At 40.1% G+C, this 15,759-nt stretch overlaps 1 protein-coding gene across 2 annotated transcripts; it reads left to right on the forward strand.

Annotated features, from left to right (window-relative positions):
- The first annotated feature begins 695 nt into the window (after positions 1-695).
- On the forward strand, positions 696-14,990 carry LOC149319347 (protein XRP2-like). 2 transcript variants are annotated; one of them, XM_089511524.1, is made up of 6 exons: positions 696-929; positions 7,836-8,501; positions 9,837-9,951; positions 11,773-11,858; positions 13,025-13,155; positions 14,652-14,990. In XM_089511524.1, the coding sequence occupies exons 1-5, from the start codon at positions 756-758 to the stop codon at positions 13,106-13,108; spliced, it is 1,125 nt and encodes a 374-aa protein (XP_089367650.1). In that variant the 5' UTR covers positions 696-755; the 3' UTR covers positions 13,109-13,155; positions 14,652-14,990. The 2 variants fall into 2 exon arrangements, with proteins under 2 accessions (XP_089367650.1, XP_089367649.1); XM_089511523.1 differs by having other exon boundaries at positions 13,025-14,990.
- Positions 14,991-15,759: the final 769 nt, after the last annotated feature.

Genomic DNA, 15,759 nt, shown 5'->3' on the forward strand with positions numbered 1-15,759 from the left:
TCTAATATTTTATATTACTGAAATAGACATAAATGTTTTATTCTGTGGGTAAAGTACCAGGTACATGGATAGCACCATATTAATAAACAACAGCCACAATGATGGAGCCATAAAGCGTTGTCAAACTGGAGTATTTCTGCAGTGTGGATGCAGCCTATGTTGTTTTATTCTGCATTTTTTGTGTCTGTGTGTGGCTCTTTCATGTCATTGTATTTTAATATTTTATATTACTGAAATAGAGATAAATGTTTTATTCAGTGGATAAAATGCCAGGTACATTATTTATGTATAATAAATATGTGTGTGTGTGTGTGTGCAATATATTTATATATATATGTGTGTGTTTTATATACATATATATAAGTATAAATGTTTTATTCTGTGGCAAACAAGAACAATGCTGATGATGGAAGGAGCCCCAAAGCAATGTCAAACTGTGAGGCTCCTGCAGTGTGGGCCCATTCTCCCTGAGGAACTGAGGGAAAGGGGCGTGGCGAAGAGGTGTCCATATTGGCCAGGAGAGCTTGATTGACGGATATGATCCTAAGAACGGCTTTGCGATTGGTGGGGCGCTGCCGGAAGAGGGCGGGGCGTCGTCCGTCGCCCTGGGAGACGGGGGCGGCCGGAGAAGCCGGAAGCGGTGCCCTTAAAAGGCGAGGGCGGGGCCTAGTGGGGCGGCAGTTGGCGGTTGTCTGGCGCGCGCGCTCTGTGCTGCTGCCTCGGCCGCGGAGGGAGTCGGGGCGCTTGGCGTGGCCATGGGCTGCTTCTTCTCCAGAAAGCGGAGGAAGCAGGCCAAGGAGCCCAAGCCCCGCGCCCAGGACGGAGAGCCCGACGGCACCGCCTTCCCGCAGGAGGAGAAGCAGGAGGAGAAGCAGCAGCAGCAGCAGCAGCAGCAGCCGCCGCAGTACAGTTGGGACCAGAGAGCCAAGGTAGCCGCCGCCATTCCGCCATTCCACTCCTCTCCTGCGAGGAGGGCGGGAGACCCTTTTCCCTACGTCACTTCCGGGCCTCGCTCTCGCCCAATGGCGACCCTAAGGGCTTTTAGCCATGGTCGTCCTCTGAGGCTGAGAGAGTGTGCCTTGCCCAAGGTCACCCAGGGGGTGGGGTTTTTTACATAGCTACTACTTCCCCAGGTCATAAAAATAGTTATTATTTTAATTATTTTAAAATAATTAATTATTTTGAATTAATTATTTTGTATTTTTCGTTATTAATTATTTTTATTAATTTATTATTATAAAATGATTATTTAAATAAATAAATTATAAAATAAATATAAAATAATTATATATATATATATATATATATATATATACACATACACACCCTTAATTGTGCTTAATGTAATTGCACCATCTTATTTCCTGGCAGGGCGGTGCCTAGTGCTGAAAGTCACACCTGGGATGATAAGGGCTTAGTTATTTCAATGCAGCAACAACAGCTCTCCTCAAAGCCCTGCTGGGTACTCATTTTAGTGACCTCTGAAGAATGCCAGGCTGAGTCGACCCTGAGCCCCTGGCTGGGATTGTATTCACAGCCTTGTGGTTTGTAAGTGAGCGGTCGCAGTGCTGGCATTTAACCTCTATGCCACCTTAGGCTCCTGTATCCAAAGTCATAACTTGCAACTTATTGCTGTGTGCCTTTAAATCATTTCCGACTTATGAGAAGTTTGCCTTTGCCTTCCCCTGAGGCCGAGAGAGTGTGACCTGCCCAAGGTCACCCAGTGGGTTTACATGGCTAACCTGGGATTTGAACCCCATTCTCCAGAGTCATCGTCCAATGCTCAAACCACTTATAATATCCATAATTATAAATATAGTTACTATATTTATGTATACATATATACAGTGTACTTATACATACATGTGATCATAAGGGCTATTTTCCAAAAGCTGTTTTCAATTGCTCTGAAATGCCTTCCACCTGAACCTCAGGTTTTTCTGGTAGGGCAGTACCTAGTGCCCAAAAACCAGAAATGTGATCATAAGGGCTTATTGAAAAACAAAACAATAACTTGCTGCTTTGTAATTGCCCTAAAGAATCTGCCACCTGAGCCCCAGCTTTTCTGACCCAAATGGCAAGGCTGGCTCTGAGTGACAGCATCCAGGGCTGGCTTTGCTGTGACTGGCACCAGGCGTTGTCCTTTCTGTTCTGAAGGGCTGGTGTGGGTGGTGCCACTTTGGGGAACTGTGAGCCTCGAAGGCTGCCTCCCTGCCCTCAAGGATGTGTGTCTTGCATGCTGTGTGGACATACCTTTGAATCACCTGTCTGTACTCAAAGGGTTAATAGGAGTGGCTTTTCCCTCCTTATCCCTTGATGCGGAGATTTATTTCATTTCTTAAACTTAGGGTCCTTGAGATTTTGCTCACAGACTGAGTGCCTCAGAAGTAGATTGGCATTGGAAATGCGGTTGGTATATTTGGGAGTACAAATAATTTGCTGTAAGCAACTGCAGGTACTTCCTTTCCCCAGACTTTTGGGGAACATGCCCACCACTCAAGCCTCCTATTCTTAAGAAGGTTGTTGTGGTGGGCGTTCAGGTCCTGCCTAACTTATGGTGACGGTATCACAGGGTTTTCATGGCGATACTTATTCGTAGGGAGGTTTGCCCTTACCTCCCATTGAGGCTTAGAGAGTCTGGCTTGCCCAAGTTCACTCAGGCATTAAACACACTGCAGAAATGATCCAGTTTGATACCACTTTAAGTGCCCTGGCTCAGTGATGGGGAATCCTGGAAACTGTAGTTTATTGTGGCCCCAGAGCTCTGTGGCAGAGAAGGCTAAATGTCTCACAAATTACAGTTCCCAGGATTCCTTAACATTCAGCCAGGGCAGTTAAAGTGCTCTCAGACTGGATTATTTCTGCAGTGTGTTTTGGACTTCAGTGAGTTTCCATGGCAGAGCTGGGATTCAAATCCTAGTCTCCAGAGTCCTAGTCCAAGGCTCAAACCACTGTGCCACGCGGGCTCATTTCTTGAGAAAGTAGTCAAATGCAATGTCCCAACTTCTCCTTTTCTTTGAGCGTACCGTTACAATATTCAGACAGTAATATCTTGAAGTCTGATTGTGGCATATGCACTTGTAGAATAAGCTCACATCATCAGATGCATCAGAGGTGCTTTTGTTCATACGTTATAACTGTATTCCATTTCAGAAAATGTTTGTGCCATATACGCATTAATAGTTGAGGTACCACTACTTTTCTGAGTGGTTGCTGCTGCAATACACTTGATTTAGCTGTTACTTTGGGATTTAATTGAACCTAATGGTGGTGCATCCTGACTAAGAACGTATCCACATAATCTTCTGTAGTCAATGAAAGGCAATAATAGTTTACTCTCCTTCTGTTTATTTCTCCCCCAACAACCTTGAGGATGGAGCTGAGGCTGCAGCTAGTAGCAAGAGCTGCTCTCATTCCCAGAGGATTCCAGATTTGTGTAAAGAGTGTAAACCACTCTTTTAAGTTACACCTTTCCTGGCCTGTTCAATAGTTTTGTTTAGTTGTTTTGTGGATTGGACGGTCGAAAAATATCTAAATATGGAACATTTGGATCATGTTGCATTATGTTCTTTAGTGTTGATTTGAACTAAAGAGAACTTCCCTACAGTCTTTGACTCACTTCCTCTTGTGGCAATGGAAGGAGCTTTGCTTCATGTTGTCAGCAAAACTGGATAGATGTCAGTGGGCTGAGGGAGGGATCTAAAATCATGTTTGCCAAAGACAGTAGAAAATGGGAATCCTATAAAGATCTCATGGGATGTGAGCTCTTACCAGGTTGGACAAATAACTGAAATGAGCACATAATATCTATACCTACTTTCTCCCAAAATGACAGTGTGGTAACATCTAGGAGGAATTTAGAATGGTTGTGAGAACAAACATAGTAGAAGTGTGATTTTTTTAAATGGCTATTTCTGCAATATTAAGATGGTGGGTTTTAAATATTGCCTTTTCATGTTGTTTTTGCCTTGTCTAAATTGCCCAAGTCCTCCCTTCAGTTCACCTTTCTTTACAGTGGCTGAAAGACTTGCCTGTGCTTGTCTCTGCTTGTTGTGGGATGGATCTGAATTCATGTGAATGTAGTTGTTCGTGTGTTAGATCCAGTACCTTCTATTTCTGGAAAAGACAATGTCAGAGCCAAACTTGTACTTGATAGTCTGAAGGGAGAAATAATAGAGTATGTTCTTGGACATAATTGCTTACTCTCATTAACTAGTCTATGTACTCCTTAATTTAAATTCATTCATTTAGAGGACTAGTGTTACACCTGGTTCATTGAGGGGGGAAAACCCAGTATATCTGAAGACAGAATGACTTAGGGCCGAAACAGACGGCCCTGAAGGGGTGGCTTGATGCTGCCCCTTTGTATGCTGGGTTGGAGCCATGGCAACCACACACCACATCCCCGACCTGGCTTTTTGCCAGCACAAAAAGAAGCAGCAACATGCAGCTCCTTTTTGAGCTGGCAAAAAGCCAGCTTTTCTGCTGTGGCTATATGGCGCTCCTGCAGCATGCAGCATATAAACGCCATGCCACAGGAGCGCTGCAAAGCTGCCTGCAATGTGGTTGGGCGGGTGGCGTGACGCCGGCTTGGGGGTGGTGTCTAAATGCAGCGCTCTGACACCATCACCAAGCTGGCGCAAAGGGGTGGTCTGTTTGCTCCTTACCCTGCTATCCATCTATTCACAGCACTCACATAAGATTGTGTCAAGAGTGAATGTGGTGTAATGGTTTGAAGGCTAAACTAGGACTCTAGGAATCAGGGTTTGAATCACAGTGATTCAGCCATGGAAACTTGCTAGGTGACCTTGAGCAATTCACACTCTCTTAGCCTCAGAGGAAGGCAAAGGCAAACCCCCTTTCCAAGAAAATCCCATGGTAGGTTTGCCTTAGGGCCATTGTAAGTCAGAAAGCACACAGCAATAACAACACAAAGGATTGCAAATTAAGGGATAGGAAATCAATGGTAGTACTTAGGCTAATTACTAAAGTGAATGAATGTTGCTGTTGGACTATTTATATGAAGTACCCTTGGTGGGTCCAGCATGATGCAGTGATTAGAGTGCTGGGCTGGAACTGTGGGAGACTAAGGTTCAAGTACCTGCTCAGCCATGGAAACCTGCTGGGTGACCTGAGGCAAGTCACACACTCTCTCAGCATCAAAGGAGGGTGATGGCAAATGTCTTACCAGTAAATATTGCCAAGAAAACCCTACATATAATAGGATGGGGGAAGTCAAAATTGCTTTCAAGGCATATGACCACAAACCCTGGCATTTATGGGATGCTCTTTATCTGGATAGCAACTTTCCTAGGGATGGGTAGGCAATGCAAGTTGTCAAATTAAATTTGAACAGTGGAGAAACACTTTTGCTTATGCACAAGAGTCACTAATTGTTCCAGATGGAATATTCTCAAAGTACTCTATGGCTTTCAGTTTTGAGTAATATCCATGTAGTGTTTTGCTAGAGAAAGTTAAAAATAGGTAGCTTGCTTATTTATTTATTTATTGCTTTGTCATTTGTTTGGGAGCATAATATTCCCTAATGTGACAACAAAATTAGTTTTGAAACAAAATCCAAATGAAGTGACCTCAAAGTTATAACTGTACTTTTCCAGGCAGCACATGTATTTAGCTAGTTTTGAATTCTTAGGACTGGATATGGCTGCAATTTAAATATATAGATTTATGAATTGTTTTTGATTTCCCAGCATAGAAGGTAAAAACAACAATAAGCTAATTGTAAGCAATTATACATCCACGTATGCCCATAGTCTGTCAGTTTTTATATTTAACTGTGGTGAAATGCCCTTCTTAAAGCTTCAAGTGGATTACATCAAGCCATGGGTTTAATATGTCCTAACACTGGGGGAGGGTTGGAATTAAGGTAAAGGAGCCTTGATAAGTAACCTAGCACTAAAAGATTCATCATGGATGCTTTTCAAACTGGATCTGCTGCAAAATGTTGGAGTACGGACCGTTTTTATTCAAGTTCCAAGCCACTTATTCTGTCTTTCCCAGCATATTTTTTGATGTTAGCTTGATTTTACAAGTGATGCATACATTTCACATCTTACTTTATGTGTAAACGGTGGCAGTGTACAAACCTTAGGTTTGATTTTGGCCTCTGTTCATAAGTGGATTTTGCTTTCTCTTCTTTCAAGGAATTGATAGATGTTTGAGGAAGCTAAACTAGGTGGGAGCAAAAATAAAGGAGTATTGTTGCTGCTAAAAGAAAAAACAAGTTTTATTTGATGCTTTGTGGCTCTGGTCCATTAAAGCTTCTGTTCAATTAAACTGGTTAGTCATTAAAGAGCTGTTTGCATTGTTTATAGTGACCCTAAGGCAAACCTATTGGGGTTTTTGTGGCAAGATTTGTTTAGAGCCTGAGCAGGTTTTCCATTGCCTTCCCTTGAGGCTGAGAGCATGTGTAAGTGTTATTTTTTGCTCTGCAACAAACTAAGATGCCTCCCATTTGGAAACTTTTGCAGTGTGTCAGCTGTGCTCTTGAAATTATCAATTACAAAGTGTGGGGAATGTGAAAAGGGAACAAAAATGGATAGTATTTCACAGATAACACTGATCATCTTAACTGGTTGGTCTGTCATTATTAGCATTATTCTGCCAACTGTAGGAGAACAGTTTCTTTCTTGTTTGGGACTATGACAAATAACTATAACACAGCTCTTACTTCACTTTTCATGTATTTCAGTTTTGTTTGGTAAATGGTGTAAGAGAGCCAGCATGTTCTAGTGGTTTGAGCCTAGGTCTAGGTCTCTGAAGACCAAGGTTTGAACCCCCATTTGGCCATGGAAGCACACTGGGTGATCTTGGGCAAGTCACACTCTCTCAGCCTTAAAGAAGACAGTGGCAAACCCCATCTGAAAAAATCTTGCAAAGAAAAATCCCATGGTGGTTCGCCTTAGGGTCTCCATAAGTTGGAAATGACTTGAAGTTACACATCAACAACATAATACAGTACTAGTTTTTCATTTTATAGACAATATAGAGCACCAAGGAATGGCAAGTCTGGGATCCTCATTTTGCTTTTGTAACCATTTCCTGGTTACAATCAGATTTACTGGTTATAATCATATTTTAGAATACAACACATCCATTGTGGCCTGGCATTGTCTGTAATGTGATATGTGATTAAAACAAATACTATAGCTGAAAATGTCTAATTTACAAATTGTAAGCCACTCTGATAGCCTTGGCTGAAGAGCGGGGTATAAATAATAATAATAATAATAATAATAATAATTATTATTATTATTATTATTATAGGAGCTACATCCCTAAAGAACAGGACTCTCACTCCACTTTTCATTTTCTAACATTACTGTGATAGCAAACTCACACTTAGAATCATAGAATTCTATGATTCTAAGTGTGAATTTGCTACTGATCTACTAAAATTTATTGTTGATCAATACACAAGGGCCACAGAAGTGATATGTATATACACTGCATTTCATGCCACTATGTAATTGGGCTAATTGAACGTTCTGTTTGATTTAGGATCTTGCATGTTCTTTAAGGAGTTTGTCAAAGAACAGTTTTACTTCCTTGCATTTTTTATATTAGTGTCATTGAAAGACTTGCTTTTCTAAAGTTTACTCTAAAATGTATGCAAAAACAGATAATGACATTTGTTCCAAATATAAGATACATAGACTTTGATTTTTCTCTATCATGTGAATTAAGCATATTACCTCCATCTACAGAAGGAAGAGTCTTCACCAAAATATTACATTCTTCATGACTTGTCTAACATTAGGGCACCCCTTAGTTATCAAACATTTTCTCTTACTAATGGAGTCTCTTTCTTCCAGATTGATCCCAAAGATTACATGTTTTCTGGACTCAAGGATGAAACAGTAGGACGTTTACCTGGGAAAGTTGCAGGTCAACAATTTGTTATTCAGGACTGTGAAAACTGCAATATCTACATTTTTGACCATTCTGCTACAATTACCATCGATGACTGTACAGGTTGCCGAATCTTTTTGGGACCTGTCAAAGGTAGTGTGTTTTTTCGTGATTGCAAAGATTGTAAGTGTGTAGTGGCTTGTCAACAGTTTCGTACCCGGGACTGCAGAAAGATGGAAGTGTTTCTGTGCTGTGCCACCCAACCCATTATTGAATCATCTACGGGTATGAAGTTTGGGTGTTTCCAGTACTATTATCCAGAGCTGGCTTTTCAGATGAAAGATGCTGGGCTGAGCATCTTTAATAACACTTGGAGCAATATCCATGACTTCACACCAGTCTCAGGGGAGAACAACTGGAGTCTTCTAGCTGAAGATGCCTCAGTTCAGGATTATGTACCATTGCCAGCTGTTGAAGAATTGAAAGCTGTCAGGATCTCAACTGATACCAACCGGAGCATTATTCCAGTAACACAGGGGCGGCATCACAAACACAGTGAGGAGTCCTGCCTTGCAATATTCTTTGCTGGGGATTATACAACTGCCAATGCTAGAAAGTTAATTGATGAGGTAAGAAGCACATTTGTACATCCTAATGCATTTGTTTTGAAAACTGTTTACTTTCTAGAGAGCACAGTTAAAGTGATGAACATCTGTATGGCTTCTAAATTCTGCTGAGAAAACACACTTGGTATAGCCACCCTTTGCAGTGACATACTGCTACTCTGTCCCTGTTTTCCTATAGAGTGCTTTGCAGAGTGCTGATGTGAACATTTGAAGGGGGATGTCTCAGGATCCTGATAGAATGATCTTGCCTGTAGGCTACCTTATGTTCTGAAAGCCATCTGATCAAGTGCAAGGACAGTTGGATAGCTCTATGTGAATGGAGCATCCTGTTCCTAATCCTTCTCCTAATGTAGTTTTGAAGCTTGTTCCAGGAATATCAGGATAAGGGATATGGGTTGACTGTTGCTGCTGAGATAGCAACCATGGATTTCTGTTAGTTTGTAACTGATGTGTATTGGTGTTCTGAAAAGTTAAAATTCTCTAGATTTGGATAATCTAATACAGTATAAAATCATAGATCTGGGATAGTTTAGTTTTTGTTACTTCTATTCACTGGGTTAACAAAAAAATGACCCTACTTCAGTGATGGCGAACCTATGGCACGCGTGCCAGAAGTGGCACTCAGAGCCCTCTCTGTGGGCACACATGCTGGCGCCCTAGCACAGTTTGCCAGAGTTTCTTACTAGAAAGCCAGAGGTACGTGGCACTTTGCAATAAATAAATGGGGTCTGGGTTGCATTTGGGCACTCAGTCTGTAAAAGGTTCACCATCACTGCCCTACTTCATAGTAAGCATAAATAGTCGTAGAGAGTTGCTAGTGCTAGTTATAAGTGTCTGAAACTGATACTGTATACCTGATTCTCAGAGGATGCATGACAGCTGACTAGTAAAAGCCAATGAATGGTTAAAAGCATTTTAAGAGAATCTAGTTTGACATTAACACAGGAAAAGAGTTTAGAATGATTTTCATGGTCTAAAGTGATGAGAGATAACCCAACCTTCCCACTACTGGACAATCTGTTTTATGGGTTTCCTGTCTCAGATCGTATCTGAATTGTATAAAGACAGGGTTCTTGTTTTTGCTTGATACTTCCCAATTTTGCAGCTGTACATTTCCCTACTGAAGTATAATATACTGAGGATAAGATGAAGTTCGTTTAGTGGGAAGTTCTTTTAGTGGGAAGATGTTGTAGCATAAATAATATAGGAAGGAATGAGTGACTTGTAAACATGATTTATTTTTATAGCTTCGGTATAATGCTTCTGAATGCAAAATTACTTTTTAAATAATGTCTGCTTATTATATACTGATTTCTGATTCCTGTTAAAATTCATCAGATGACTGGCAAAGGCTTTTGGCTGGTGCAGACCAAGGAAGTTCCAATGAAATCTGATGATGCTCATCGAGTGTTCCAGCAAAGAGCATCTGAATTCATCCCTTTACTTGAAAAAGGTATGTTTATTCTAAAACACCACATAAGTATCTAATTTTGCTTCAGATTTTTTTTAGACTTCCTAAGACAAGGAATAATGAGAACAGAAATGCTATTGCACAACACTTTTGTAAAAATCAATTTTAAAAACCTCATAAGGTAGCCTTAGGGTCACCATACGTTGGTAGCAACTTGAAGACACATGAGAACAAGAAGAAAAGTCTGCTATTCTTTCACAGGTTGTAAACTGTGGGAATGGGGTGGGGTGGGGGTTAAATGCCAACTTCCACTGCATGCCCCAAACCATGCATGAGGAGGCAGCTGTGGCAGCACCAGACCTCCCTGGAGCACATTGTTGCCAGCTCCAGAGCCCCCTGAGCAGGACAGGAAGGGAAAGAGAGAGGAGGAACCCTCCCTCAAGTGTTCCCCAACTGGGCTGCCTGGCCCACTTCTCTGAGACAGCTGTGGTGGCAGCAGCAGGAGGCAGTGGTGGTGGAGGAGGCACTTAAGGCAGCACTGCTCCTTCTTTCCCTTCTCCCCTGGCCACCCTGCCTCCCACCTCCCAGACTAGGCAAGGCGCAAGCAGGCTTCTCCCCATCACCCCAACCAGTCTCAGCAGCAGAGGAAGCTTGCAGGGAACATTCTCTCTTCTTCCTGCTCTGGTGCCTGGTTTCTACTCACGAGTAAAGGCTGGGCAGCAGAGGAGGCTTGTGGAGAGCATTCCCATTAGCTCACAGCCACACCATCCACATGAAGTTGCCCCAAATCATGGCAGGCTGCCAGAAATCCTCTGGTGGGCCGCATGTTGTGCAGGCCTGGTGTAGTGGCTTGAGTGTTGGACTACAATTCTGGAGACCAGGGTTTGTATCCCTGCTTATCAATGGAAATGTACTAGGCAACTTTGGGCAAGTCTCACACAGTCAACCTCATAGGAAGGCAAAGGTAACCCTCCTTTGATTAAATCTTGCTAAGAAAACACTGTGATAAATTCACTTTAGGATTGCCCTAAGTTGGAACCAACTTGAAGGCACACAACAACATCAACAGTTTTATTTAATTAATTCTCTCAAGCCACCAGTAAAAAAAAAGTGGTTGAGAGCTTTTGGTAGGACAGCCATTCCAGTAACCCCACAGACTGGACATGAACAGATTGATCTCAAATACTTGCTCCTCTGTAGCAGACTTTTGCTTTCTAAAAGCTATCTGAAAAGCTTATATTAGGTGAAAGATTTTAATAATTTTTATGTCTTTGCATTAGAGCAATTATCAATATTAAACATATACAGACTAATCAGAAATGTAAATCTGGTTCTTTGTTGAATTTCTAGAACTACTGTAGCAAAAGTGTAAAATACTCTTTTGCTTGAAAATAAGCAGTTGGATGACTGCGTCCCACTGAAATGGGTTACATTGGCTTTAACGGAGCAATATTTAGTTCTAAATTGAATAGATACTGTTGTATCCAAGGAACAGCTCTACTAGCTAGTTTTCTTCAGTTTTAAAGTGGTTAGACTAAACTTTAATTTCTGAGGTTTTTTTTTTTTGTCAAATAATGCTTTGTTTTTATTGTAAAGGATAAGAGAATACAGTAATGGCCTTAGTTGCTCAAATATTGTAAAATTACTGTATGTTCACCTGACATCATATCAGCAGTCTTCTCATACAGTGGAAATTCTTCTTTCCCTGCGCCTTTAACATCTTCAAATATGTCCTCCTAGGTCTCCAACTCTCTGGAGCAGGATGGAGTATACACAGACAGGAATATATTCTGCAGCTGTGTTCTTTCCATTTTTGGAAGGACATAAATAGGTGCAATCTCAAATAAACATGTATTTTTCTAGGTCCTGTTGTTGCTCTAGAGTTCAATGGAGATGGTTCTGTAGCAGCCTGTCAAGATATTGTTACCAGTGTCTTCAGTGGAGCTAAAGTAAGTGGCAGATCTAAGCATTCTCAAAAATTATTGTTAAACAGTCATCCCTCCATATCCACGTATTCTTCATTCATGGATTCATCCCTCTGTGGCTTAAAAATGATAAAAGAGTACAAAAAGCAAATTTTGATTTTATTGTTTTATATAAGGGATACCATTTCACCATGCCATTGTACTTAATGTGACTTGAGCATCCATGGATTTTGGTATCCACAGGGAGTCCTGGAAACAAACCCCAACAGATACCCAGGGTTCACTGTATTTTGTGAATTGCTGAACTCTGTTACTTTCTCCCCTGCAATAGCATAGAATCATAGAGTTTGAAGATACAACAGAGACGATCCAGTGCAACCCCCTGCCATGCTGGAACTGACAATTAAAGGCATCTCTGACAGATAGCCAATCCAGCCTCTGTTTAAAGACCTGTTCTACTGTCTTAATAGCTGTTACTATCAGGAAGTTCATCCTAATGTTGAGGTGGAATCTCTTTTCCTGTAGTTTGAATATGTTGCACTGGGTTCCAATCTATGGACCTGCAGAGGACAAGCTTGCTTCAGCCATGCACAAGATCATTTGGTTAAATATAAAATAATTTTGAGCTGATTTTTTTTTTAATTACCACTTTGAATATTTCTTAACTTTCCCAAAGTTCAAACCAACATACAGTGGATGTGGTTCAACCCTGGGTGGTGTTGTTGTTATATTGATTAATCTATTATAAGCTATTTAGCATCATGATAGAGTAGAGAATTGAATACTGGGATCTTTGGTCCTAATACAACATTCTAACCTCTACATGACGCTGACTGTTGAAGTGAATAATAAACTGTGTATAAGTCTTATTTCCCCTCTCCTAACATCATGTGCTTGAAATTGCCAGTTTTGAAGTTTAAGATGGCGAAGACCATGGAATTTTTCTATTGAGAAATAATACTTTCATATGTAACAAAGCCAAAATCACTTCTTGATAGTGGGTTCAGTATTAACAGGGATGTTAGTTTCTGGTCAGGATATCGTCAGACTTTTAAATTATAATGGATTAATAATGTGAATAGTTTACTAATGTGATCCATTTCTATAGAATTCTGGCAGAAGATGTCAGATTGAGCATTGTGAGTGTTTAACTTTTTCTTTCTGTTTTTCCTGTCTATTTTGAAATACAGGTTTTTGTATCTGAGGACAAGTCATCTGCTTCAAGAGAAGTAGACAACTTTTATAACTTTGCTGATATGCAGATGGGAATGTGAAGTAAACACATCTTATTGCGAAGTTATCCCCTTGAAATATACATTTGGTTTGTATGGCACTTTGAAATCGTAGTCAATTATTTTAAAGGGAAAGAATTCAGTACTTTCCTCAAAAATTTTTAAAAAAAGGAAGGCATCCCATAACACCACCATCCAATTCAAAAACCTTCACCAATCTATTTTTAAAGCAGTTGGCTATTTCTGTTTCTTTATATATGGTACCTATATGTTATAACAAGATAACAATTTCCACCTACAGAAACCAGAAGGCTAGTACAGGTTGACACTGATTTTAGTCAGGTTGCAACCAATTTGCAACTAAAATGAAGTTTACCTTTTTTTAGATTAGGTACTTTCCCAAAACAGAGGTATCATCTTGGGAAAAAGACCAATTTTTCCACTGAAATCCATGATTGAAAAGCTTTTAACTTTGGCAGGATTGTTCTTTTTTGTTAACAGGTTTTTTGTTTTGTTTTTTTAAAAAAGAGGGTTTAACATTTTGCGCAAGTCCCATGATTGTCTTTTATCATTTAGCAACTTTGGTGGTGAAATTACACTGCGTCTGATGAACAGCTTCAGAAGTAAGATTTCTAGATGCACCCATCTAGTGCTTCTGCTTCTGATGCAAACATCAAATTCAGAGACTTTTTTTCCTTACTGCTCATAAATCCCCAATATCTGTTATGCCCATAAGAAGCAGGGTTTGCTTATATGGTAGATGCTTGCATTTCTGATTTCTTCCTTATGTAAAATGCAAAGTATAAGCTTTCATCTGAATATCCAAATGTTCCCTGAAAATTTTGGGAGGATTAATGACTTTATTATGTATGTTTGTGTCATCTGTAAATTTAAAATTACGCACATGACAATCTCAGATGCACAAAAAAAAGTTTATGCAGGGCTCTGAGCTTGTTTAGAATGTTAAAATTAAGGTTATTAAGGGCTGGTACAGACTGACACAATATGGTGGCTTCATGGCGGTGGGGTGTGTGTGGCATTCAGATGGCACACATCCCCACGCTGCGAAGAAGCCGCACGTGCGCCAGCTTCATGGTGCTGTAGTGGCATGGCATTTAGACAGCGCTCCTTTTTGCGGTTGCTATTTACCATTTCTTTTTTTGTGGCGGCAAAACACTAGAGCGGGGCCACAGTGTGCGGTTGCCATGGCACCCACCCGGCTTTTACAGGGGTGGCATCATGCCACCCCTTTGGGCCAGTCTGTTTTGGCCCTAACTTTGAAGTTAATTTGATGATTCAATCAGTGTCACTTATAATAAGGTTACTAAATTGGAAGTTAATGTGATGATTCAATCAGTGTCACTTACAATGAGTGCAGCAGATTTTTTTTAGCTGGAATGGCAGCTTGCTTTAAGTAAAACTGAGTAAATATAATACTCAACAAGGACTGTAACTATATGGAAATCTGTAGAAATTGTGGTGTCATGTACAAATTGTATGATTATCAATTTATTTTCTGCAGTCTAAGAATATGTGTTGTCCAGATATTCTGTTTTTGTAAATAAGGGTTTCTTTTCTGTTATAGCACTTTCATGCTGGATAAAGATTATAGGATTTTTACTTTTATCAAGGGAAATCTCTTCAATGTGTATTGAGAGCCAATTCTTCCAATCAATGAAGGTTTTATATGACATTTCCTCATTCTTTTTATATTTTTAAAATTGAAGGAATTTATATAGTTTCTGAATATTTGTGAATTAAATATTCCTTATCTAACATTGGTTGTTAATGTAAAACTGTTTCGTTATTTTTGGTAGTATATGCCAGTAAGTGCTTTATTAGGGTTTTGTATGTTATGGCTTTTATATACTGCTTGTCTAGCACTTGTGAAATGTGGTTTATAATAAATATTTACACAAAAATGGCCCATTTATTAAGGTAGAATGATGCATTCTGATCAAAATGATCCTGTATTACATATACATTGCTAAAATATAATATAGAATATACATTATTCTAAGGAATAATATCTAGTGCCCTGATCACATGTATTCAGTCATTCAGCACTGAAATTGCTGGATATGCTTCTAAATTTATAAAAATATAATAGCGGAATAAATTGGGAGGGAGGGAGGGCTTGGACATTGACGGAAGGAATGTTGCTGCTATTATAGATACACCTGTGTCAAACATATCTCGTTTTGGGAACATTCATGCAAGGTTGGAATTGAGTCACCCTCAGCCCAAAGATCAGGTTCAAACTCCATTAATACTCAATGTGTGAAACAATTTTTTGGCTTCCCTTCAGACCATGCATGTGATCTCTTGTTACTGTTCAAACAGTTGTGTACAGTCTACTGGTCATATATGTGTGATTAGGGGGGAAATGAGTTCAAATAGCTAACAAAAGTAGCAGTCCATTTTGGAAATTAGTTATTAGTTGGTTCCCTTAAAAAAACAAAACAACAACCAACATGTGACTGGAATGAGATATGGTAAAAAATCTCCTTTTGCAGAAGATGGCACACATCTTTTGTATTTGAGCTTTGTGTGCCTGTCTCCTCTCTACCTCTGTAAAGGTTCTGTACTGTTTGAAACCAATGAGGATCTGGTATGGTATGATTTTTACCTCTGAGATGGAAAGGGAGAATTGAATGGGTCCACCAAGTTAGATGAAATGAACACCTGTAACT

This window comes from Sceloporus occidentalis, unplaced genomic scaffold, assembly GCF_023333645.1.
Source record: "Sceloporus occidentalis isolate IW3139 unplaced genomic scaffold, rSceOcc1.0.p SCAF_2, whole genome shotgun sequence".
In the NCBI taxonomy this organism is placed as follows: domain Eukaryota; kingdom Metazoa; phylum Chordata; class Lepidosauria; order Squamata; family Phrynosomatidae; genus Sceloporus; species Sceloporus occidentalis.

Excerpts from the sequence above, each read along its gene's own strand:
- LOC149319347 (XM_089511523.1), top strand. The coding sequence starts at position 756 with ATGGGCTGCTTCTTCTCCAGAAAGCGGAGGAAGCAGGCCAAGGAGCCC. Across the intron at positions 930-7,835 it reads GTTGGGACCAGAGAGCCAAG|ATTGATCCCAAAGATTACAT; the intron begins GTAGCCGCCGCC and ends TCTTTCTTCCAG. Across the intron at positions 11,859-13,024 it reads GTGTCTTCAGTGGAGCTAAA|GTTTTTGTATCTGAGGACAA; the intron begins GTAAGTGGCAGA and ends TTTGAAATACAG.